Source organism: Telmatherina bonti, assembly GCF_933228915.1.
Source record: "Telmatherina bonti genome assembly, chromosome: 18".
NCBI classification, from domain to species: Eukaryota; Metazoa; Chordata; class Actinopteri; order Atheriniformes; family Telmatherinidae; genus Telmatherina; species Telmatherina bonti.
The window spans coordinates 29,039,967-29,058,119 of NC_136616.1; the positions used below are offsets into that span (position 1 = coordinate 29,039,967).

Consider the following 18,153-nt stretch of genomic DNA (forward strand, 5'->3'; position numbering starts at 1 on the left):
AACCTCTTGCTCTTTCCTTTGCTTCTCTCCATTTATTCTTCTTTTTGTTTATTGTTTGTTCTCTGTTTGATGGGGGAGGAGGGCGGTTGTGTCTCTGACACCCATGTTTTTTTTTTTTGTCATTTAGGTTTTTATTAAGTGTTTTCAATTTCTCAATCAACAAACCAAACAATGATAACAACAATAAATAATTTAAAAAAAAGAAATAAAAAAAAAAAAGAAATAAAATAAAAGTAATGGCACAATCATGGTATTGTAATCACAGCAAAGTCTTGATTTTTAAGGAATGACATGAAAAAAGTCCATGTTTTGTTAGCTTTGTCCTGGATGTTATGTACCTTAGAAATAAAGATCTCATATGCAGCAGTCTCAGTCATCAGTTTGATCCAATCCTCAATTTTTGGTCTATGAGGACTCTTCCAAATCCGTAGAATCAATCTGAGCGCCACTACAAATGCAGCCACCACAAGTCCAAACATTTCCTTTGTAAATGTAGATGGCATAATTGTCTTGTCTCCCAGCAAGCACAACTGTGGCACTGCTGGGATAGGCAAGCCAGTCCATTTTTTCAAATTGCTGATAACCTCCATCCAAAATGGAAAGACCAGAGGACATTCCCAGAAACAATGAAGGTATGTCCCAACATCAGTTCCACATTTCCAACATGTATCACTCTGTACTAGTCCCATTTTAAAAAGCTTTGATGGAGTAAAATAATAGCGATGAATAGTTTTGTAGTGAATAAATCTGCTTCTAGCGTCTCTAGTTGCCCAACCCAAATTTGAAATAATGTTGCTCCACACCTCTTCACTAATTTCAGTATGTAAATCTTTTTGCCATGTTAATCTTAGACCATCACATATTGTGGCTTTACTACTCAAAAGATTTTTATAAAACATTGATGCCGACTGAATATTACCTGGCTTATTCAACCATTCTTGTAATGTACTCTCTGTCCGTAATTGATTTAGGCTAACAACTGAGCCCACACTACTTCTAACCTGCAAGTATTTCCAAAAGTCTCCCTTGTCAGTCAAATTAAACGTTTCTTTTAACATACTAAATGACATAAAGTTATTATCTCTATACAGATGACCTATTTTATGCACCCCTAGTTCAAGCCATTTCCGCCACAAAATAGGAGACTTTCCAATACGCACTAGAGGGTTATTCCAGACAGAAGAGTAAGTCTGTTTATATGGAGAGAGTCCTAACATTTTATGGGCTTTCGCCCATGCCCATTGAGAGTGTTGTAAGATTGGATTCTGTTGTATTGAATTTGTTGATTTCTGAGAAAGAAACTGGATGATATTAAAGGGATGTACAATTTTCTTTTCAATATTAACCCACCTAAAGTTTGAACCCCCTTTCCAATGCTTAGACAATTCATTCATTTCAAATGCAAGATTATACAGCTCCAGGTCTGGGAGGGCCAGGCCTCCACAAGCCTTCAAAGCTGTGAGTTTTCTTACTCCAATTCTCGCTTTTTTACCATTCCACAGAAATTCCTTGATTAGTGAATTGTATTGTTTAAAAAAGGCATTACTTACTGTTATTGGTATCATCATTGATATGTAGTTAAACTGTGGAGCAACCAGCATTTTAATAGTGTTAATTTTACCCCACAAAGTAAGGTTAAGTAATTTCCACTTATCCAAATTTGTTTTCAGTTTTTTTTTAGCAATGGTTCTATATTTATCGAGATGATGTTAGTCAACTCGGAACACAACTTCACACCAAGGTATTTCATTCCCACAGGCACCCATCTGAACTGGAATGGAGAAAGAAGAGGTTGGAAACATCCCTTTGATATCGGCATGGCTTCTGACTTTTGCCAGTTAATATTATAGCCCGATAGTTTTGAAAAATTTTCAATTGTTGATAAAACCTTTGGAACAGAAGAGGAAGGATCTCTAATAAGAAGCAAAATATCATCAGCATAGAGAAACATTTTGTGCTCTTCCGAACTATGTATAACACCTCCAATATTCTTGTTTATTCTAATTGTGGCTGCCAAGGGCTCAAGGAATAAAATGAATAACAGGGGGCTTAACGGGTCACCCTGCTTTGTCCCGCGCTTCAGGCTAAAAAATGGAGACATGAAACCGTTTGTCAAAACTGCTGCCCTAGGATCTGAGTAGATAACACTCACCCATCGAATTAAGCCCTCTCCAAATCCAAATGCTCTAAGAGTATATTGAAGGAAGCTCCATTCTACTCTATCAAAGGCCTTATGGGCATCCAATGATAAAGCGACAACTGGAGTATGATTATTTTTGTTTAGCCACATAAGGTGCAGAAGACGTCTAATATTATCGGATGATGTTCTACCTTTCACAAACCCTACCTGGTCTGAGTGAACCAAGCATGGTAATATTTTTTCCATTCTAAGGGCAATAACTTTAGTCAATATTTTACAGTCTACATTAATCAGGCTCACTGGCCTATAACTACCTGGATCAGTGGGATCCTTGTCTTTTTTGTAAATAAGAGAGATCAGAGCCTCATTAAATGTATCTGGCATCTTTCCCAATGAAAAGGATTCCTTATAAACTTCTGTTAAAATAGGAGCCAATTTGTCCACAAACTTTTTATAATATTCTGATGGAAACCCATCTAGTCCAGGTGATTTTCCCGTTTTCATTAGAGATATAGCCTTTTTCACCTCTTCCACAGTAATGGGACTATCTAAACCTTCCTGCTGGTCCATAGTCAGTTTTGGCAGGTTAAATTTTGAAAAAAAATCATCACACTTCTGTTTGTCAAATATTACCTCAGATTCATAAAGTTTCTTGTAAAATTCTAAAAATACTTTATTTATGTCACCAGTGCTGGTCTTGAGTTCACCTGTCTCATCTTTAATAGCAGGGATTGTATAGCTCGCCTCTTTTTTTTTAAGCTGTCTTGCTAATAGCCGTCCTGCTTTTTCTCCACTCTCGTAAAAATTGCTATTAAGTCTAAATAGAGCATATTCAACTTTTTTATTGTATATTTCATTAATCTGCAATTTTAAGTCACAAATATGTTTCAATGTAACATCTGAATATTGTAATGATAGCTTCCTCTCCAGTTCCATTAGTTCACTTTCCAAAGCTAAAATCTTTTTTGACTGTTCTCTTTTTTGATTACTGGCATAAGCAATAATCTTACCCCTAATGTAAGCTTTTGATGCCTCCCAAACTGTGGCAATCCTTTCTACTGAACCCATGTTAAATTCAAAAAAGTTATCCAACTCGTCTTCCAATAACTTCAAAAAATTAGGGCTTTGAAGCAAAGACACATTGAGTCTCCATCTACCCTTTTTGACAAGGTCTGGCTCCAAAACTACACCAAGGTGCACAGGGGCATGATCAGTTAAGGCTATAGGTCCTATCGTGCAATCAGAAATATTCTCAACCATATTTTTACTTATTAAAAAATAATCGATTCTAGAGTGTGATTTGTGCTTATGTGAATAAAATGTATATTCTCTATCCCTTGGGTTGACAGTCCTCCATATGTCAACTAATCCAAGGTCTTTCATCATTAATTTAATAGCCATTCTATCTTTCGGTTTGTTTCTGGAGAAAGCGGTTTTATCTATTGCTGCATCTAAAACTTGGTTAAAATCACCGGCAATTATTGTGTTATCACCTGATATGTCTCCCATTATTTTGTTTATTTTATGGAAAAAAATTGCGTCGTCGATATTGGGAGCATAAATATTACATAAATTAATTTTGACTCCATTAATTTTAGCTTCCAAACATATCACTCGGCCTTCAGAATCCTTTTGTTCTTTGATAAAGGAAAAATTTACTTTTTTGTGTACTAAGATAGCCACACCATGCTTCTTACTTGTATATGAGCTGTAAAACACCTGCCCAACCCAATCTCGTCTCAATTTGAGCGCCTCTGAATCTGACAAATGTGTTTCTTGTATGAGAGCTATTTGTGTCCGCTGTGATTTTAAATAAGCTAAACATTTTTTAAGCTTAATAGGATTCTGAAGACCATTTACATTCCAGGACGTCACCTTTATACAATTAGCCAATATAAATTACATAATATAATAATAGACCTTGCTGCCCATGCAAAAAGTGAATTGTGCCAAAATTTCGGTGCCAGAAAAAACAACAGAAATAACAACTGACATATACAAACAAAAGAAAAGAACCAGTAACTTTGAACATCCCCAAAAATCTCTTTCTAGAGAGAAACCTCCCATAAACACGGCCCATGTGACACACGAGTGGTCGCTCTCAGAGATCTCCTATATCCCTCCATCCCAAACATAACGTAACTCTTCTTTGGTAGCTTTTACCAAGTAATCATAAAATAAAAAATTGGCCCACACCCACAAAAAGCCATTAATAAAATATAACCATGAAATAAAAACAGCTCGAAAGAGTAGTGTACATATATCACTTACATCTGTATCAAACATTCACATATTCAAAGGAGAGATATAATAAATTGAACACTTTTGATGCTATTGTTCCTCCTGTGAGTAAACAAATAAACGCAAAAAAAAAAAAGATAAAATAAAAGACTACTCACTGTAGACTGTCTGATATGTCCACGTCCAAAATCTCAATGCGAGCAACAAAACTGTGAAGTTTAAGAGTAATTTTGTAATTGCCAGAAAGCCAACTGCTACTACTGCTCCGCTGCCGTGTCCTCCGTTGTTTCCTCTTCATCGTTGTTGTTTAAAAAGGACATGGCTTGGCGATGATCGGTAAACTTCATTCGTTTACCTCTCCATGTGAAGCGTAGCTCGGCTGGATATGCCAGTGTAAAACGCACATCCAACGCATGTAACTTCTGCCGAGCCTCGGTAAACTTTTTCCTCTTTTCCGCTGTTTCCCTGGTCATATCAGGAAAAAATGAAAGCTTACATCCCTTCCAGATGATGTTCTCCTTCCTCTTATACTTCTCCCTCGCGGCTGCCAGGACTCGCTCCCGTTCCAGGTAGCTTAAAAACCTCACGATGATAGGCCTCGGAGCCTTGTGGTCCTCCGGCACACCCATGTTTTTAAAAGCAGTGATGCTATCAGACCACCAAACATCACCTATTTGGAGTTAAAACGGATTGAACTCTTTGTTGCATTGAGGAAAAAGTCCCAACTTATGGTGCTTATTATGGTGCTTATGAATAAACTTGATGGCCGCTAATAAATTTCAGTAGTTGGATTTTTTAACAAGAATCCCATTTTCCTTCCCATTGTCGCTTCATGCATGCTCAGGATGGGGGATTGGATCGAAGTCATGATTCGGTGCATTCAGTTGGTTTTCTATTATAGGCTATATATGAACTGGCTTGAAATTACGTGTATGTAAAGTACCCTGTGACAACATTGCTGTGAAGGGGTGCTATACAAATAAAGCTGAATTGAACTGAATAGGGCATCTGATTAACTGTGCCCAAAGAAAAAACACCAAAATCACAGCTTCTGCATTCAAATGAAATAAAACGGCAACAGTCTGTAGACTGCTGTCGTTCCATCTATGACAACTTATAAAATAAAGAACTCTTTTTCTTAACGGCGGTGTCAGGACTCCTTAGCATCCCAAGATCAACTTAAGAGGCTTTGATTGACTTTAAATAGCTTCATTCCACATTTGTATCCAATACATGACCTTCTAAATCTAACCAAGTCATTTTAGAGCCTAATCCTCATGAGACCTGTAACTTTCCCTCATGCTTCCTTCCAAGCTTTTCCTACAAATAACATATTTGTTATTCAGTTTGTTACAACAACATTATATCAGCACACACACACACACACACACACACACGACAGAAACAGAATGTGACAGATGTGACTGGTTTTTCCTCCGAGTTGGGGCTTTAAACACCTGGCTTTGTCTTGGGATGGTTGCTACAAATGATGCAGAAGCATGCGTTTGCTCAGCAACTCTTCAGTGAGGAAAGCCTGCTTAAGCTGCTGCCTTGTTGACCCGAACCCGGATCAGCAGATGATGGCTGGGGGGATGCAACAGACGGATGGTGTTTTGGAGAAGAATTCCCCAAACCAGCAAACTTTCTAGCCAAAAATCATGTCCTATTTTCTTTGACCCCATTCAGAATTTCCAAAACAAACTGGTCAATGTGAAGAATGTGGAAAGACTTAGGGGTAGAAGTGTGAGGAGGGTTGACTGCATTAGCCATCCGCTCCATTGTGGTTTCAGTGCAAAGGACCAAAACCTCAAGTAAAAATCGGTGGCATTGTCACATAAACAAACGTCTTCTTCACCATCAGTGACTGACATTAGACAGAAGTGACGCGATCTAGATCAGCTTCCTGAATGCTTTTCCATGTACCGCTTTACTCGCATGCATTCATGGTCGCACTTTCTCTGAAAACCTTTCTGACGTGCAGGAAATTATGCGTACCAGACTTCTGGCTACTCGTGACTAACCAAAAAGACGAAATTGGTAGTTAGTGGTGATGGACTCCATTCCATTATGGAAACATCAGCACAGTAAAAAGATGAAGGGCAACTTTTATTTTACCTTCCTCTGAGTCACTTCTGAAAAATTTCCATTTTCCATGTAAGTATAGAATGATTTACAGATAAAAAAAAAAGTAAAGCTTATCTTAAACACACAAACTGGTCATACAAATTTCCATCTCTGTGTGCAGAAAGTTGATTTATTTGAAGTTCAAATCTCAAGTTCTCTTTCATTTTCACTTTCCTTGTGATTTAAACTCCAAAAGGTACAAAAGCCAATAAGAAAAAGTACAATAATATCCATAATAGGGGATTTTGATTATCATATCCCATGTTTTCCCCTTTAACTGCATTAAACCAGCATTGTCAAACTCCAGTCCTTGAAGGCCAGTATCCAGCAGTTTTTGTTGTTTCTCTCCACCAACACACAAGATTCAAATCTAATGGATCCAACAGAGTCTTGTCAACCTATTCATTCATTTTGGTCAGGTTTGTTGGACCACTGAGACATCAAAAACCTGTAGGATACTGGCCTTCGAAGATTGGAGTCTGACCCCTATGTAGCTGTTCAGTGAAATGTCACAATATTTCATGTATGCTGATGTGATATTTTGGCTACTTGATGGCAGTAAAAAGTTGTAAACATACATTAGCACCAACAACATAGATTTAACTGGTTATTCTGATGGTTTTTTTGCTGTAAATCATGTCTTCATATGATCAGGAGCAGAAGCAGATCTCAATATAGACTCCAGACTTTTGAGGGTGGTTTTGTTTGGCTTGGATAGCCATAAGACATGCATGCTAACTGGCAGAGCAGTCGCCTCTTTTGCCATTTAATATACACACGTCTCTGCAGAGTATTTGCTGCCCTTTTATCCCTCTTCTTTGGTCTTTAGCTCCTCTTTTGTAGAGATGTCAGATTTTTCTGACATCTCTGCAAACACCTCTTTTTTTGTACTTTATAAAGTTACTTTCTTAATCTGCTGCTGCTGACTGACGGACTAACTGAACAAAACTTTGTTGTATCTTTTGTTGCAATGCTAATAAAGCGTTTTACAAAGATCACAGCTGTTTGTCGACTTTGTTATTCCAAAGTCAGATGGTTTTGGACCAGTCTTAGTTTTCTCCTGTTATGGTTTGTTCTGAACAACCACAAAATACCTTTAAGGTCAATGAAGGTTTGCATGTCAGCATTTCCAGTCCATCATATGTTTGCACCACCTTTGAGCACAACTGCACGTTTTTGAGAAAACACAGAAGCATCCTTTGACATTTCACTGAATGAAGGTCTCTATGGAGGGTCTGTATGCAGTTTAAAGTAAAGATCTTTGTTACACAGACACTAAAATATACAAAAATTTAACACTAGACCAAAAGTCAGCTTGCCAAAGCAATGCACCATGGAGAACCACACAGATGCATCTGAATGACATTCTGGGCAGAAAATATGTGCAGCTCTCAGATCCTGGAAAAGAGCAGCAGCTTACATCAGTCTGCGGCTGAAATTAGCAGAACAAGAAAAACAATAATGATTTAGTAAGCTATTTTGACATCTTGTTTTTGGTGACAGTGTCATTAGAGAGCCATAAATGCGTGTTTCATAACCCCCCCCCCCCCCCCCCCCCCCCCCCAAATGCCACAATGTCACCTGGCATGAAGCCATTTCAGTGAGTTTCTCTGGTCGCAGGGCTGCCAGAAAGGATTTATAGAAGTTGGAGCTAACTACAACATTTTCAAAGTGAGATTTTAACCCAATCCGACTGGTGGTTGGCAGCGAACCTGAATAGTTCTGATGGGAATTAATGGGAAAAAGAGGGTCGCAGCACAACCACTTTTTTTTTTTGAAGAGGCAAAATTCATGTAAAACGCATCACCTATGGATAACACATTATATGCTGATTTTATATGCAGCTACCTTGTGGCGAGGAGAAAGCAAAGAAGCTGGTTTGATCCGTGACAAATACTGTCGTCAAGCACAGATTCTGCAGATGAGACGTGACACCCAACGTTCATTTTCCATCTGAGCCATGTTAGATCTCAGATGCATCCAAAGGGGATGGGAGCCCCCGAGGTTTGTGGAGTCATGCCACGACTGACAGACGATCATCTTAAACTTCTCCAACTCTGAAACTAGATCTGACTGATCCGCCTTGGAAGCTGTTTTACAGCACAGTAATCTGGGAATCATCAGGCGTACTCCTACTCCACCGTTTTCTTGGATCCGGACCAGAGATTAAGGAGACAGGATTTACAACACATAAGAGAGCCAGCTCTCCGTTTCTGGTGCCAGGAGATATTAGCTCAATCTTTTCCTCCTTTCACTCAAATCTTTTCTGATTCTTTAGGTTTTCTTTTTTTTTTTGCTTCACTTCACCAGTCACTTTCTCCGTTCTTAGCCTTCTCTCATTCATCCATACCTCCTTTTAGTAGCCGTCTGCTTACAGAGAGTTGTGGTTTAGAGGATCTACAGCAGCTCTGTTGACTTTGGCCCAGACCAGACAGAAAGCCGAACCTTTAATTTGACTGGTTTCAATATCTGACCCTTAATAAAACAAATATCTTTGTTTGGAGAGAAAGAAATCACCCCCTCCAATTACTGTCGAGTGAGGAAGGAGAGTTTGTGCGCGCAGTCTGCTCCAGGTCAAGTTTAGTCTTCAAATTGACCTGGCTTAGAAAAATAAAATGGAAGAATGTAACTAGGAACGTTGTCTCCCGTACGAATGTGGAATCAGATTTCTGCTGAAACCACACAGCTCAGTAAAACTCGGATCTCTCCATGATGTAGGACGTTTTTTTTCTTGACCCAAGACCAAAACAGCAGAACATGAAAGAGTTTTTCATTCTTTCCAGCTTCTGTATTCACCGTCATCGATCAGTGTCTCGTATCAGATAAACCTCATCAATAAAACTCTGGAATGAAACCTCTGCTGGAGCACTTTATGTCCAAGGAGCAGAAAGTTTCCCACTTAAATCTACAGCGTCACTGTGTTTGGATTTTAAAAATCTGTGCTGCTTGTTGCCAACGTGAGCAGACCTGCATTAAGTTTTACTGGCATGCGGAATGGGATGCAGGATGGTGCGAGAAAAGAGCCGATGGATGGTGATAAAACAAGTTATGCATCAAGTGAACAGCTTAACATGATTTATGAATGAATGAATGAATGAGGTGAAAAGATGACTTTGTTACCTACATGGAGGCTGGAACTAGAGGCTGAAAGGTTAATGATAGCTGAACTGGCTCCATCTGCAAGCTACAGGAAAACATGCACACACAGAAAAAAGACACACTTTCAGGTTAGCTGGTTAAGATTAGTCACAATATTAACATCAAAGCTGCTGGAAGAACTTTAAAAAAGGCATTCAGTCAAAAAGAAGGCTTGACAATTTAACTCAGAACACACAGAAACATCATCATGGTCGTTGCATTCCTCCACAGAGATGGTTTTAGTGTACCACCATTTTTTGCAAGGGGAATCAGTGAGGTGATGTGTGGATAACAAGATTTGAAGGCTGATTAAGAGCCCCAAGCCTAAATGTGCATTCAGACTGTCTAAAGTAGCTGGGATTACAACACACACAGAGGTACAGTAACACTGCTGCTACGCTTAATCACGTCTACAACTAGGAAAACATGCAGGTCGTATCACGTTTTGTGTCAAATATGTCTGAAAACTGCACATTACTTACAGCTGACCAGAAGAAGACAAATGGTGATTAGCCCTCTACCTTTCTAGCCTCTCCATCTTTAATAACTTACACCTGAAAATATCCTTCAGTTCCAGAGCATCACATCTGTAAGGCCAGCAACCTTCGGCTCAAACAGCAGGAGACACTTGGAAGAAACTTGAGCAAAGTCACCAAGTCATAATGTTTTTTATTTAATTCTACTGAACCTGAACTGTAAAATGGAGTACACAGCCTCAACAATGAAGGATACTGATGTAATTCAGCCAAAATGAAAAATTCTGCTGATTCAGCATATTTGAAACGCGCCAAATAATACATCAATTTAAGATATGTCATAACATCTTTCACTTATCCGTTTTTGACCCGTTAACCAGTATTTCAGCATAGATTTTCTCATCATGCCCTGGCAGGTTCATTACCAGACAGCTGACTGTATAAACTCCTCTATAAGTGGATTTGTTAACTTCTTTTCACAAGCCAACTTCGTTTCCTTCTTTCACATTTGGACAAGTGAATATCTTACATGTGCATTATAAGGAATTGCTTTTAAATGTCTTTGTAGAAATGTATGATGACAATAAATGCTATCTATCTATCTATATAAACACACAGGGCTCTGCTTTGTGCTACTTTTACCTCTTCTTTGAACAAAACAAAGTTACTGAACAGAATAACAGGAGTTGCTTGTTGGAGTCTGATGAAAGAAAAGTGTGAATGCAAAACCCACTCAGTCAAAAGTGGCGCATTAAATAAATGCAACGTATGTGAAGACGCTGTGATAATTATGTGTATGTGTAATTAAAATCAAGTGTATTTGTAGTCCTAGCCTGTGTCCGAATGTCCACCCCATTCCCTGACCCCTCATTTACTACACAGGGCGACACTAATGCACTCATTCTGTTGGTGATTCGGACATGAATCTGGCTATTCTCTACTGGTCATAGATCACGTGACTGCCCGCTGTCACCACAGCAACCACCACGTTGGTCCAAATCCGATCGAAACTCATGTGAAAAAATGTGTTTTTTATATTATATTTTATTCCTTCTTTGTTGTATATTTATTCAACAAATAAGTAAATAAAATGAATGCTCTGTAGTTTTTATGTAACCTGCCCGCAATGCATTACGGTCTATATTAATCCGTCTTGTGACCACCGATGCTCACTACTTTTCAAGATGAATTGTGGGTAATTTTAAGTAAACTACTTTTTTTCCTCTCGACATTCAGACACCCCTAGAAAAGGGTGTGAGCACTATGTAGGGCACTATGTAGGGAATAGTGTGGACATTCGGACACAGCCTTAGTCTCCTTTTCCGTTGGTATTTATTCATAAGCCATTTTCAGACATGAAATAAACAATCATTGTTCTTGTTAGAGCCATTTAGTTAATATTGTTGGTAAAATATTCAGTTGTTTAATTATGAGAAAGTTTTGGGCTTTAACAAGCTTAACTGAAGACAAATAAGGCTGCTCTGAGCTCCGGCTTTTGATTGCTTCTGGTCTGATTTTCTTTTTTTTTTTGTTCATACCTGCTGTGGAGCCCAGAGAGCACGCTAGTCTTTGACCATGTTTAAGTGTATTTACTCTGAAGGAGTACCTTTATTTTTTTGTATATTCTTTTTTCTCTTTCCTGTAACACTGAAAAGATTTAGTAAAGAACAAAGAAACAAGCAATGGACTTTCAGTGGTTTTTGGAAGCATGCATTAACTAAATGCTCGTTCTCTACAGCTAGAAGAGGGCCTTTATAGTCAGTGCCACTCTTACAGTTCTTAATACTGAATCTTGAAAGAATAATTAAACTATTTGGCTTATCGTTCAAGTTTCTGACCAGCTGTTCAACTCTGATCTTCCAAATTACAACTCGTCTGCTTAGAATCTGAAACCGTGTCGAGCATTTAGCCATCACTGCAAATTCATCTGCTGGTTGCGTTACTGTTATTGCATCAATGCTGTTGCTTGCATGTCAATATAACTGAACGAGTTAACTAACTGGGTGTTAATGTCAGTGAGTTTACACTCGTTTCGACACCCTACATGGACTCATTGCACCCACAAAACACACACACACCCACTAAATTACATATCTTAGCTCAGGCTGAACATTTTTGGACCTCCCATGTTACCAAACACGAAACACAGTACCACCCCCTCCATGGAGGAAACGTTTAACATTGTCTCCTTAATGAAGACAATCATTATTACACTATGAAGACGAGGTTTAGGGTTAGATAAAGTCTTTAGGAAATTAATGGAAGTCAAAGTAAAATAATGGAAACAGGATGGTGTGTGTGAAGCTGTTGTGGCGCCTGTGGGTTAAAGGATGACAGAGAGGGACGAACAGAGAAATTAAAAGATGGAAAAACACCAGCAAGGACTTAAAGATGGCGGAAGAATCAAAAAGGAAATGAGCGGTTGATGAACCACAACAATGCAGAGGATAACACAAGGATGCATTTTAATTAGCTGCCACATTAAAACAACTGTCAGCTTGATAGATAGTTGGAAGGAACGGGAAAATTCATTTAATGAATGAAAGAAACTGCAGAAACGGCAGGCGAGGAAATGTAGGAAAAGAGAGCGATAGCAATAATAAACAACAAACACATGGGTTAAAAGAATAAAAGGAAGAATAAGGCATGTTAACATGGCAAATTTGGATAAAATGAAGGGGAAAAAAAGCAAAGGAGAAATGAAGGCAGATAGAAATGTAGGAAATGAAGTAAACTAGGTGAGCTGAAGGAGAGAAAGAATGGAAGGAAAGCTGAAGAAAACAAGGGCCCACAAGGAATTAAAGGGAAGTAAAACATCTTTAATAGAGAACATACAAATAAAAAGAATGTGATGAAAGAAAAAGTGGGGGAAGAAGCTTCAAAGAAAAGGAGGAGACAGTAAAAGAGAGGAAAGGAAGGAGTGACAAGCAGAATAAGAATAAAGAAAACAAAAAAAGTGTAACACAGGACAATATATGTAACGAAAAGCGACAATTAGCCACAAACACAAAACACAAAGAGGAAAAAAGAATGGAAAAAGAATTGGAAAACTGGTCTATTAATATTAATAATAAATAATCAACTATTGCTCGACCTGATTTTGACAGATCAGTGTGAAATGTGGGTTTGAATTTACAATCTAGATGTGCTTCTGACTAAAAGCTGTTACAGGTAGTACACCTGCAATCCAGTAGTGGGCGCTACATTGTCAACCTGGCATTTTCACTTCCTGGTAAACTCCCAGTGAAAAAAAACAAAAAAAACAAAAAAGAAAATCGTGCATTTCAGCTGTTTATGTATCCTGCCAGAAATGAGGAGGTTGCAAATGAAAAACTATTGCCAGAGAGCTCATGGTGCACATTTGTGATTTCCTCGTTTTATGCGGTAGACGCGTACAAATGGGCCATTTTTGATGAACACATTTTATTCCAAGTTGGTGCAGAAAGGGGGGGAAAAAAAAAAAAAAACACCTTCTCTTGACTGCTTGAAATTACGAGACAAAAATTGAAAAAATTTTGCTTGCAAAACAGTCTTAAATGAAAATTCCCAACATAAAGTAATCTCAGAAGGTACGTGTGGAAGTATTTTGTAATAATTAAGTGCACACTGTCTGTCAAACCAACTTTGTACAGTAGAAGTTATTTCTACTGCCTATAGGTGGACAGAAATAAAGCAAGAAAACAAACAAATAAAGCACCATTTGTTATTCTGTCCGTTCCAGCAGGTGTCTTTTCAGTGAAACATAAACATAACTGGAAAATAGCAAATGCAGATACATGTGACCTGTTTTTTCAGAAATTTACAATGAAAATTTTCACTACGATTTCTTCATGACTGCACATCACAGAGGAGGATATGAGACAAAACTAAGTTAAGCTACTCTAATTACAGATGGATGGACATCGCTGGCCTCACGTGCCTGCAGGCGACAACCAATACATCTAAAAGATACATGTTCAATTCTAACTTTTATGGATTGTTTTTGTGAAACTATGAAGAATAAATGGTTTAGATGCACAGGAAGAGTCTGATTATGTCATTTGATTTCTGTGCAAAAGAGAAATACAAGAAGGAAAATCAAAAATGGTTGATAATGAAAAGAAAGAAATGAAATATATAAAGGAACCTGAAAGGTGGGAACAGAGGAGGTGAGGAAGGAGATGTAGACAACAAAAGGAGGAGAGTTCCAGTAAAAATAACTAACAAGACAAAGACTCTTTTTGTTTCTTTGCAGGAGAAGAAACGAGATGAGGTAAAAGAAAAAAGAGGAGATGGAAAAATAAAGGAAAAGACAGAGAGATGATAGGATCATTATACGGGAACAGACGGCTGGAATGGATGAGGAAGGGGAAAAGAAGGAATAAAAGAAAGCTGACAACCATTGAAAGGAGAGTGGAAGTTTGAAGTAGAGCAGAAGGTGCAGAAATCCACAACAGAAGTCTTGAATTTTTACTCTCACACAAAGAAAGTTGACAGGAATCACGAGCTTGGAATTCTTTCCCAAAGCTCAGAAGTCTAAGTGTTACCTCGGAACCCTTTAAAGAAAAGGTCGATCCAGCGGTTTTCCACGTTGTAGCCCATTAACTTCAATCCTGTAGACCGAAATGGGTTTTTTCCAAGACCTGCCATGCTGTCTTCACCCATTTCTATCCAGGGAGTTATTGGTGTGAGAATTAATACCACTACAACCAGTGCAGCAGAGCAACTGGGACACTAGATATCAATAGTTTTATTTTCTGTTTTTCCTCTCTGTTTGACTTGTGGTGGATTATTGACCTGTATGGAGTACTGATGGCGGCAACAACAGGCTCCAGCAGTGCCAAAAAGTTTACTCAGCCAATTTTTCGTTTGTTTTTTTTGTAACACCAACTAATTTCCTTTGCTACTTGAACTTATTGTTATATCTTAAACGCAAGACAGGAAATTTTACAGGAATTCAGGGACCACAATGTGATGACTCTGCATTCCTACAACTCCAGCTGGCTTCTCTCTTGCTAATGCTAATGTGATTTCACGAGGTTGGACTGTGGGCGGCGTAGTTAGTATTTATGGGGCTGCATTATTTATGTTTGACCCACCCCACCCCCCACAACCCTACCCAAGTGAACCTCTTGTGGTCTGTCAAACCAATAAAATCTAATCATGTTGTCATCTAATTCTATTCAATCCTGTGTTCAGCAGCATTCATAGTGAAACCACAGTCGTATCTATGTATCAGGGGAAATAAGTTTTACTTGCTTCCAGTGAAAAGTATCTTCTCTGTAATTGACTTTACGTGCTCGTCGAAGTCTATGTTGAAAATCTTTGGCTGATAGATTTGGAAAACATGTCTAATTCTAAGAGCACGGTCAGAAGACAAAAGATGGAAAACAAAACAAAACAAAAAGTGTAATAGCTCATAATGACCCAAAGATCATCAGATAAACCGCTTCTGTCAGGTTGTGGTTGTTGTGTTTGGAAACTCTAAAGCTTTAAACGACATTTCTGTGGACGCATTACAAATAGTATTCTAAGTAGGGAAAAAGGGCCCTTTAAAAATAAGGTCATGCTTAAACACGGCTGACTTTCAAGGTGTCTGCATCCTCATAGTACATCTATATTCTGGTGTTTGGATGAGAAATGTGAGAAATTCAGCGAGGTTAACTACCAGGACAATGAGTGTCAATCAGCTCAACGTGTACACTAAACCTGCACATGTTATAGGTACCCTACTTTAACACATCTGACTCAAATCAATGGCTCATTATCAGGTTTTCATAGAACTTACTCTGCATCAGGTGTATTTGGTCTGAACTAAAACATGCAGAGCAGTGGGATCAGAGGACCAGGATTAAGAAACTCTGCACCAAATTTCATCACAAAAGCCATTTTTGTCAGGATCCAGTTCCTGGGTCAGGGTTTGTTTTTTTGTGCGTATTTTGATTTTTTTTTTTTTTTTTGCACTTCTGGTGTTGTAGTTCTGAACCTAATTCTCTTGTCATTCCAGGTGCCTCGTCTGCTCCTCCCTCATGTCTTTCACCTGCGTCTCTTCCTTCTTTGAGTGTATTTAGGCATCTGGCTGCATCCTTTCCTTGCCAGATCGCTTTGTGAGTCTCACCTTGCGTTTCAGCCTGTATTCTGATTTTCCCACCAGTTTCCCAGTGTTTTTAAACCCATTTCTGTGTCCTCTTTGCCACATCCTTGCCTGTCCATTCCTATTCTTTTGGCTTCATGAGTTTTGACCAGTTTCTTTTTTACTTAATATTCCTGCCAAACAATCCTGAGTTCTGTTATTAAAGAACTGTTTGAAGTTATCTCTGTCCAGTGTGTGTGTCCGCCTCCAACCCAGACCTGACAGTTTTCTGCTTTACCGCTAACTTTTTACAACTCTTCCTCAAAATGAAATCACAGGTTTTGTTCATTTTTGACAATGTAACCAATAAACAGTTCTCTGATTCGAATAAAGGTATCTAATGAAGGGGAAAAAAAACAAGTAGAGCATAGCATTTACAATGACGAAAAGTTTTTGTTTGACTTTTACACTACATAAATACCCAGAAACAAGCTAATCATGTTCAAATCATACTGTTGTAGCATAAGCCTGCTGCTCACAAACACGAGTGATATTTTGTTTCCTTAACTTGCTAAATACACAACAATATACAGCACAATATTGAATTAATTATTTTTAAAAAAAAGGTAACAAGAGAAAATGGGGTTAGAAATAAAGATGAGTAGTATTCAAAGCCATCAGCTGCTCTCAATTACAGATCAATGAAGCTAGTTGCTAAATTAAACTAAGCTAAGTTTGCTAATTTAAGCACTAGCTGTGAAATAGTTCACTTCTGTACCGCTCAAGCCAGAGTTGTTCTTTACTCTTAGTCTAGTAGGACAGAACAAGCTACAAAAAAAATAAAGGAAAAAAAGAAATAACCACTTTCCAGCAATGAAATACATCTTGTATCACGACAATCACAAAATCAAAGATGGTGAACATGTGAACTTTGTTTAACTTCACAAAACTTTAGTAAAGCTGCAGCATCAAAACCTACTCAAAATGTTAACTTTGCAGTATTTCATGGATAAAAGAAGTAGCTTCTTGGCTGTAAGATGGTCGACTTAGGTAAGTTATTTACTCACGTGACGTTTCAACATGACCGACTGAACTGAATGCTTGTGGAGTTTTGTCCCTCCTCGTGTTGGAGGTGTTTTAGCTAAAACTGTGGTTTGTCAAGTAGAGGATTAGTTTAACTTTACCAGCTCATGATGAGAGAAACATACAGCAGAAGTGGCTTTGGTCAGTGCTGTGGACACTATAACATTTCTAAATGGGAAGCAGTCATTCGTTAGTTGTATTAAATTTCCAAAATGCTGTCCAGTTAATGTCCAAAGATGATCAATTTCAGATGGAAACTATTCGCTAGGGCTGTGACGATATGCTTTGTCCCAATTCGAATCAATTCTGACTTTTTGGGTGCCGATTTGATTGAAATTGTGATTCTCACAATTCTTTGAAAATCCTGATTTTTGTAGATTAAAAACAAAATAAATGTATAAAACCTTTTTCTTTGCTCGTCATTTTTCTTGATTTCAATTCGGCAAAAAAACAAAACAATAAGCCAGACCACCATTCTGCTGCTATAACGCCCAAGAAGACAAGTAAAAAGATCAATAAAAACAATAAAAATGACAAAAAATATCCAATTTTTTTAACAAAAAAATCAAATTTAAAATTGTGAAGCAAAAAAAATCCTGATTTTAGATTTTTTGATTTGATCATCCCATCCCTACTATTCACTCAAACTTAATTAACTGTCTTGTTTTCTGCAAATCTCTGGCGACACATTGATGTTCAGCTATCTAACTAACTTAGGAGATATTTTTACCTGGTCACAGACAAGTGGCACCTCATCATCAATGTCAATGAAGACCTCCTCAGATGTCAAATGGGATGTCTCACCTTCTCATATTAAAAAAAAAGAAAAGCAGAAGCATTTTTTTTTCATTACAACTCATCCACCCAGATTTTTGTGTTGGCATCATCCATCTTTATAT

The 18,153-nt window shown here is 38.1% G+C and overlaps 1 protein-coding gene across 2 annotated transcripts in view; it reads right to left on the bottom strand.

The window, feature by feature from the left end:
- dysf (dysferlin, limb girdle muscular dystrophy 2B (autosomal recessive)) overlaps nucleotides 1–18,153 on the bottom strand; it is a 112,829-nt gene that overhangs the window by 45,392 nt on the left and 49,284 nt on the right. For both annotated transcript variants that reach the window (XM_079257547.1, XM_079257546.1), the window contains exon 41: nucleotides 17,985–18,058. In XM_079257547.1, the coding sequence (XP_079113673.1) occupies nucleotides 17,985–18,058 (74 nt within the window). The remainder of the gene's footprint in view (nucleotides 1–17,984; nucleotides 18,059–18,153) is intronic.